Source organism: Drosophila arizonae, chromosome 4 (assembly GCF_054131065.1).
Source record: "Drosophila arizonae isolate 15081-1271.41 chromosome 4, UAZ_ARI_1.0, whole genome shotgun sequence".
NCBI lineage: Eukaryota > Metazoa > Arthropoda > Insecta > Diptera > Drosophilidae > Drosophila > Drosophila arizonae.
The window spans coordinates 14,636,410-14,643,818 of NC_142924.1; the positions used below are offsets into that span (position 1 = coordinate 14,636,410).

General features: G+C 38.8%; 3 protein-coding genes across 3 annotated transcripts; 1 reads left to right on the plus strand and 2 right to left on the minus strand.

Annotated features, from left to right (window-relative positions):
* Positions 1–1,400: 1,400 nt before the first annotated feature.
* zetaCOP (COPI coat complex subunit zeta) lies at positions 1,401–2,742 on the minus strand. Its single transcript, XM_018006150.2, has 4 exons — positions 2,583–2,742; positions 2,152–2,519; positions 2,004–2,094; positions 1,401–1,692 (listed from the first exon to the last, which is right to left on the minus strand). Exons 1-4 carry the CDS (start codon positions 2,640–2,642, stop codon positions 1,645–1,647), a joined length of 567 nt encoding a protein of 188 aa, XP_017861639.1. The 5' UTR covers positions 2,643–2,742; the 3' UTR covers positions 1,401–1,644.
* A 24-nt stretch (positions 2,743–2,766) lies between these two features.
* On the plus strand, positions 2,767–5,207 carry LOC108612982 (uncharacterized). The gene is made up of 3 exons (XM_018006124.2): positions 2,767–4,418; positions 4,470–4,840; positions 4,893–5,207. Exons 1-3 carry the CDS (start codon positions 2,970–2,972, stop codon positions 5,107–5,109), a joined length of 2,037 nt encoding a protein of 678 aa, XP_017861613.1. The 5' UTR covers positions 2,767–2,969; the 3' UTR covers positions 5,110–5,207.
* Positions 5,208–5,413: 206 nt separating this feature from the next.
* LOC108613002 (uncharacterized) lies at positions 5,414–7,404 on the minus strand. Its single transcript, XM_089467193.1, has one exon. The coding sequence runs from the start codon at positions 7,402–7,404 to the stop codon at positions 7,030–7,032; it is 375 nt and encodes a 124-aa protein (XP_089323319.1). The 3' UTR covers positions 5,414–7,029.
* Between the last annotated feature and the right edge of the window lie 5 nt (positions 7,405–7,409).

Genomic DNA, 7,409 nt, shown 5'->3' on the forward strand with positions numbered 1-7,409 from the left:
CAACAATTTTCGGTGTGTACGCAAAAACAAGAAAATTATCATAATCAGTAATTTCTTTACTCAATTGGCAAGACAGCAATGTTTATCTGAGGGTTGTACATTGAATTTATTAGTTTTCAATACTAGCTATACATCTTTGTTGTCCTATGTATCGCATGGGAACATAGGATTTCCTCTTCACATTTTACTTCATTCCTCTTCTTCTCCTACATTTTCTCTCGGCACCATACCAACTCTTCATGTAATTCATTAGGACTACGGGCTTAGAGTAATTTTAACCAAACCGAACCTAGTATAATCTTTACTTATACGATTAAGCAACTAATTAAGTTGTTTATTTAAGACACTCATTTTAATTGTTATACTATTTGGCGAGCCCCTTATTGCAGATACATATAAAAAACTAAAGTAAGCTGAGAATACTCACGTAATCAGCAGGTTACGTCGGCTCTAAATATGGTATAGGGGCAAATATGAAACGTGATCTAAGATCCATAATTAGTGACAGCTGTCAAAAGGGAATGAATGTTGCAGGTGGGTGTGTGTGTGAGTGTGTATGCGAGTATTATATATGATACATCCGTATCAGGCTGCAGCCGCATGTGTCTGATAAGGCTCCAGTTTGCCTCTCGCTCCTGTTTCTGTCTAATTTGACAAACAGGCGACAAAACAAGGCGTTGATTATCTATCGGCCCCAGCGATGGGAACTCCGCTATTTGGAGTGGGGGGCAAATCGGAATTTTTGCAATGTTGACAAGCATTTGATTAAAGAGTCTACTAACACGTACGCGGTACATGTCTGTGGGGTAGATGATGGATGAAACTGGTGTTGAATGATAGCAATTATATCAACAACATTTGAATCATCAGCTCCATGAGGAAAATCTTCTCCCTATTGCCTAAGACTGCTGACGTTAACTCTGCTACGCAATATGGTGCTATACGTATATAGAGTTAATCCAGTCCAAAAAAGAACCGTTTTATAAGTCTAAAGTGTCGTAAAACACAAACAGGTATATACTAGTTTCAAGACAAATCCTAGTCAATAAAGTTATTGGCAAACTTAAGCCTATTTTAGTGACCATTCTTACAATCCATTTACTTAATTTTATCAAAAACATCCTCCTTGTGTAAGTGGTAAGGCGCCATTTACCAGGCAAACATTTTCTGCGTCGTCTAAAATTAGAAGAGCTCAGTTTATGGAGCGCATAATAAAGATGTTGAGATTATACAAATGACCTAATCGGACTATAATTAACAGCATTAAGTTTGATCAAGTGCTTACGCCTTTCCTACTACACACTTTACTGCCAGTACTTCAAGTATATATATTTAACAGGAGCTTATTGTAGTTGTCTATTGTGTTGTGGCGTTGTAAGTACAGGGTATCTGACTTCTCATACAGTTAGAAAACTTTATTGTTAATTACCATTTTACAGCTTACTCATAGTCTTTTGAAGAGCTTGTCTTAAATATTGTACATTGGCATACAGCAAACATTATATAGAACGAACGACATTGTCTCTAGTTAAATATATATGTTATATGTATATGTATATTACACTCTAGGCGAAATTTAATAGATATAAATCGAATGTATTGACAGTATTACTGAATCTGGTTACGTTTGCGACCGACCTGACCTCATTTCAGTATGGACCATTTCAACTGTTCGCGCGCCGATTGCAACACCTGAAATAGAGAAACATCAGAAAGCAATTAACTAATGTACTTGTTCAGAAATGATAAGTGAAATAAAATGCATATTGCTGTCAATGAGCCAATACTACACATTTATTTTGATCAAACGAAAGGAATACAACTAATAGAGTAAACTCTAACATAACATAAATTAATATATATAAGTGCTGCATAGGTTTAAATACATCTAGTTTAACTTGAAAGAGCGAGCATTTGATATGCCTAGATATTGTTCATAGAGTTGGATTAGGAAACTGTTTGTGCTAGTGCTACCAAAATAGACCATTTAGTGTGTTAGTTACCTGAGCCACGGTCTGTTCGGCAATTGGAATATCCTCGTTGCGTAAATCGACACGTTTCACCACAGACGATGGATCCGCATCCAGAATTATGCTGCAAAAACAAATCATATATAAATCGCATCGTTTATTTAGTTGTTCAACTACTTACCCGCCATCGCAAATCTCATCAAATGCCAACATAATAATCTCCAGGTTATCCAGCACCAGGCGCTTCTCAACGTTCTTTTTCAGGATAAGGCTTATGGAGTCATACAAACAGTTGAGCACCGACAGCAATATCAGCTCATTTTCGTACGCGTTGCCCATCACGTAGAAGAACAAGTCCACGTTGCTCTTGTAAACACACGTCAGACCATCGAGCATGATGATTTCAGTGTTGGAGCGGTGCGTCTTGTTAAACAAATTTTTCTCAAACGCCTTCTGCTCCTTCAACGTGGACAGAATGTTTTTGTCATAGTACTTAGCCAGTATCCGGTTGCCATCATTATCCATAATGCACATGCCCTTGATAATGTCCTACACAGCAAAGGAGTGTCATATTTTAGTTAAGCCATAGTCAACATTTAAATTCACAATTACCATCATAAATCCGTCCATCTTGTTGCCAGCAAAACACAATTCTTTACGGCCGCTACGCATTTACCAGCACTGGTTTGTTTATTCGATAAGAGACAGCTGTTTATTGTTGAGTTATCGATGAACGCTAGTTATGTTATGCTGTTTCTATTCTGTTAACTTGAATTTGTTATCGATTTGACAGTTTAACGGCTTTTGAAATTATGGCTTTGTAGCAACAATGCTTTTCCTCAAATGTTATGTGCTCAACCATAATTAACAAAAATATTATTGAACCTATACCGTACTAAATTGTGAAATTAGAACAACACACACACAAACACTTTTGCGAGCTTGCAAACGAAATTTATCATCTCCACTGAATTATATTTTTGTTGATAGCTTGATGTAATGGATAGTTCGCCAGATAACGGCGCATATCAAGAGTTAAAAGAATTTTCCAAAGAGGCAAAGCACGCTAAAGAGGACGTTGGGTTTGTCGGAGCACGCAAGCCCCCTCGACGTAAGAACGATAAAGTTGATTGCCATGTCGTCGTAGGTACCGCAGCTGTCCGTCCAAAGTCCCTTAAATCAGACGGAAAAAAGCTGCGCAAGAAGCTCATGGAGTTCGAGCAAGAGAACCAAACGCTGGCCAAGACTATCACAGACAAGAACCAAGAGATTTGTGCACTCAAGCGCTCAGTGGACTCACTAAATGAAGTGCTCAATTCAGTGCCCATCGATGAGCTGCGCTGCAATTCCTCTATTGCCGGCACCAAGATATTGGAGTTAAGCAAAAAGAATCGTCAAATGCGCGCTGAATTGGAGCAGTTCAAGAATCGCATAAACAAAAAAGATCTCCAAATTGAGAAATTGGAAAGGGAACTAAAGTCTAACGAAGAGAAGTTGCAGCAGACCGGAGAGCTACTAAAGAAGGGCAATGCTACAGAAGAGCTTCAGGCAAAGATTACCAGCATGCAGCAGAAGCTTTTCGAGACACGTAACAAGAATACTGAGCTGCAGAACCAGTTGAAGCTGGCCCACAAGTGTTTGCAGCACGAGATTGGGGAGGCTGTCAATGTGAACATCTTGTCCAATAATCTGAATCAGGCCAACTGGCGTGGTCGTGCTCAACAAATTCTAGCATTGCAACAGAAGCTCCAGGAGCTTAAGGCACGCCTGGATACCTATGAGAATGGTGCATGCGATCGTGCTGACTTTATGCCATTGCCACTTGGAACGGATCTGGAACTGGGCAGCACCCACAGCTTGAAGTTAACGCCACGTGGTGTGAAGGCTCTTCATTCGCCGGGCAGACACAGCTCCAGTGTTAGCCTGGGCGCCGGCGACACTGGTGGAGCCACATTTGATCGCTTTACGCCGGGCGTGCGCAAAAGTGAGATCTTGCACCGGGCCAAGGTTGAGACCATGGAGAAGGAGATCGCGGCACTGCAGGCACAGCTGGACGAGCAGCGCAGTCGCAATCTGGCACTCAAGGTGCGCAACAAGACTCTCAACGAGGAGATGCTCAAGTACAAGATGCGCTCCAACGAACTGGAGGAGCTGTCTGATTGCAGTGGCGTCAATGCCAACACCATGAACGATAAATTGAATCGTCAGCGAAATCAATATGAAAGCCGTTTGGAGGAGATGCGGAATGATGTCATACGCATCAGCGAGGAACGCGACACTGCCAAGCGCCAGAAGGAGGAGCTGAGCGGCATGAACCTGGAGTTGGAAACCCAGCTGAAGCAGAAGGATTGCAATATACAAACTCTTCAGGAGATGATTAAGAAACTGGAGACAGATTTGCGTGCTGTCACTGGAGGCTTTCTCTTCTCTTGTCGCGAGTTTCGTAAGGTGAGTCAGAAACAGAAATGTATACCAAAAAATGCTAAAAATTCTTTGCAGGAAGAATTTGTGGGCATACTGGATGCTTTAGAGGTGGAGAAGAATCAAATGATGTTGCTGAATAAAACTTTGGACGAACGCCTTGCAGCAGAGCGCCTGAAGAACGACTCATCTACCGATCTGATTGCCAAGCAGAAGACACGCATCTCTCGCATGGACGCCAAAATACGTGAGCTCGAGAAAGAGCTCGATATTCAGTCGGATCGCAAGAAGCGCACTCAACGTATAACCGAATATGCTAATGCACTCGGACGCACTCCATTGACCGGGTCGATCAGTTCCTTTAGTTTTGACAATCAGTCACAATGCCCATCGGTTACCTCGTTCAACTCAGTGGGCGACGAGTCAAAGTTGGAAGATATGAAGAATCAGTAAGTGGCACACATCACTTGAAATATTTATACAATTTTTATTCCCGCACAGATTGGAGCTGGCCAATGAGAAGATCACCATGCTCACCGAAAAGTTGGAGTATATAACTGAGGAGAAACGCGCCGATGCCAAGTTCTTCGAGGAGACAATGCTGAACTCCAAGAATATCATATTGGACACCATACTGGGCTCTCGCAGCGGTGTCAGCCAGCCAACAATCAACAAACCGGAAGGACAGCTCGAGTTGCCTGTCATTAACAATGCTTGAGTCCGAGCAATGTTTTCATGTCTTAGTTATGTTTCTTTAGTTCTTATATCATGTTCCATGTGGCAGAATTAAATTTCAATGATAAAAATGTAAGCAAAGCTTAAATTTGATTCGAGGAAAGCAAAAGAAAGGATAAGTTGGATTGAGAACGAGGCAGGGGCTACAAAGTAAAGTAGATAAGGTTAGAGCAACAAACTGAATTTTGTCTGTAAGTCTGTATAAAGGCTTTCAATTTAATATAAATCTGTTTCTTCATCAAAGTCAAGCCAATTAGACACATTAAAGTATTTCCATATAAATATAGTTATTTTTTTTTTTTTTTGTAATTTTGTAGTTTTATTTGTAACACTTTGAAAACGAAGCCTTTGGCGCTGCTTCACTTGATTTTTGTTATGTTAAGTTTGTTTTGTTGTTGTATTAATTATATAATTGTTTAAAATTTAGGCATATTTCATAGTACAATTGCAAGTGGCTTTAAGTTTATGTGTGAATATGCATATGTATTTATATTAGTTAATTATTGCATACTTGCAGCTGTGTACGTGTACGCGTGTGTGTGTGTATGTAATACCATTTATTGGCTATAAACTATCGCGCGTGTATATTATATGACAACAATTACAAAGTTTCTCCATAAACACCATCACATATTTGTATATTATTCATATATTGTAATATTGTATGTCGTATCAGATATATATATATTATAATAAAACAAATTATTTATCAAACGGTATTTTAGGCTTGCTTGAAATTCGTTTCGATTTGTTAGTCATATTTCCATATATAGTCTATATTTATATTTAGTGTATTATACGATAAGCCTAGTAAATGGTTTATCTAAAAAACACGTTTAGCAAATTAAAGGCACTTCAAGGATTTTAATAAACGAAACAATTTCAAATATCCTAGAATTATTAGAAACGAAAACAAATTGCAAGTGCTTATATTATTTATATAATAATGAATAAAGAGTTTGAAGAAACACTTTGGCAGGTGAGCAAATCAATCGCAATTAATTGCCTACCTGCGTTTGAGCTTATGCAACACGCATAATTTCATATTCATTTTTCTTCAGTTACGATTTCTAGTTAAATTGACAAAATTGTAGGGATACGCATCCAATTCTTCCATCTAGATGCCGCAAAGCTTTTTGAAAAAGCACAAGTTTAGCTTAGGCTGCCCGAACATTATATTAACTATGCTGCATTGATTATTTCATTCACTGTTATTGTGTATCAAGTATTTAGTTGCTCAATATCTCTTACCAATACTAGACTCTAATTCCATTAGAAGCTATATATATAGACATATGTATATATATATATATATTGTGTGACAATTTGAATTTGTTAAAATGTTTGGCTAGGCATATGTAGAATCCAATTAATTATTGGTTAGCTGGCATTTTAGATAGTTGATTAATTATTCAGTTATTGTATATAATTCAATAAATATTTTCCTAAATTTTACGGCCTTTTCTTTTGTAGATAAATGCAAAAATTTTGGCTGGGTTAGCTTGGTCGCTTAAATTGGAAAATGTTTTTGCCCATTTTCAGCATGTAAAATTACAAAAATTTTCGCTCATTGTTTTGTTGCTCTCAAATTGTTGTTGTTATTGTGGCTTGTTCATTTTTTTTATTGTATATGGATATTATTCTTATAAATGGCTTATAGTTTTTTGTTTTTCATGGTTCAATTTCACATTCAATTTTATGCTATAAATTTTACAATTGTTTTTCTTCAGTTTTTTCTGTGTTATGTTCGTTCTCATTTCCCTTTGTTTTACATGTTGGCCTGTCGACTATATATACTCTCTCTATATATATATATTTATGAAATTATGTATTTTTATATGGGTGTGTGTGTATGTGTGGGATTAGGCGTGAGTAGGTGAGTGTGTGTGTGTGTGGGTATATCTCAGCGCCGCCTGAATACGTGGTTGAAATAGTAGTAAATATCCTGTTCCGCCTGCTGCTGTTGGGGAGTCTTTCGTGTTGGCTGCTGTTGATGCTGCTTCGGATCCACTTGTGGATGATAATTGTTGTAGTGATGATAGCCATGCATGTCGTATGGATTGTGGTGTCCGGGATGCATGCCCGGATGTATGCCCGCACCACCACCGCCGCCGCCGCCGCCACCCATCATCGGATTGCCGCCTGCCCGCATTAGATTCGTGTGCATATTACGATCAGCCAGAAAGACATTGATGAAGAAGATCAGCACGAGCAATATATACAGCAGGCAGACCAGTATGACCACAAACTGCTGGCGGCAGCAGCAGTAGTAGCACATTCCCT

Coding starts and splice junctions, on each gene's coding strand:
- zetaCOP (XM_018006150.2), bottom strand. CDS start 2,642: ATGCGTAGCGGCCGTAAAGAATTGTGTTTTGCTGGCAACAAGATGGAC. Junction 2,520..2,582: donor AGATGGACGGATTTATGATG/GTAATTGTGAAT, acceptor TTTGCTGTGTAG/GACATTATCAAGGGCATGTG. Junction 2,095..2,151: donor GATGAGATTTGCGATGGCGG/GTAAGTAGTTGA, acceptor TTGTTTTTGCAG/CATAATTCTGGATGCGGATC.
- LOC108612982 (XM_018006124.2), top strand. CDS start 2,970: ATGGATAGTTCGCCAGATAACGGCGCATATCAAGAGTTAAAAGAATTT. Junction 4,419..4,469: donor CTTGTCGCGAGTTTCGTAAG/GTGAGTCAGAAA, acceptor AATTCTTTGCAG/GAAGAATTTGTGGGCATACT. Junction 4,841..4,892: donor TTGGAAGATATGAAGAATCA/GTAAGTGGCACA, acceptor ATTCCCGCACAG/ATTGGAGCTGGCCAATGAGA.
- LOC108613002 (XM_089467193.1), bottom strand. CDS start 7,404: ATGTGCTACTACTGCTGCTGCCGCCAGCAGTTTGTGGTCATACTGGTC.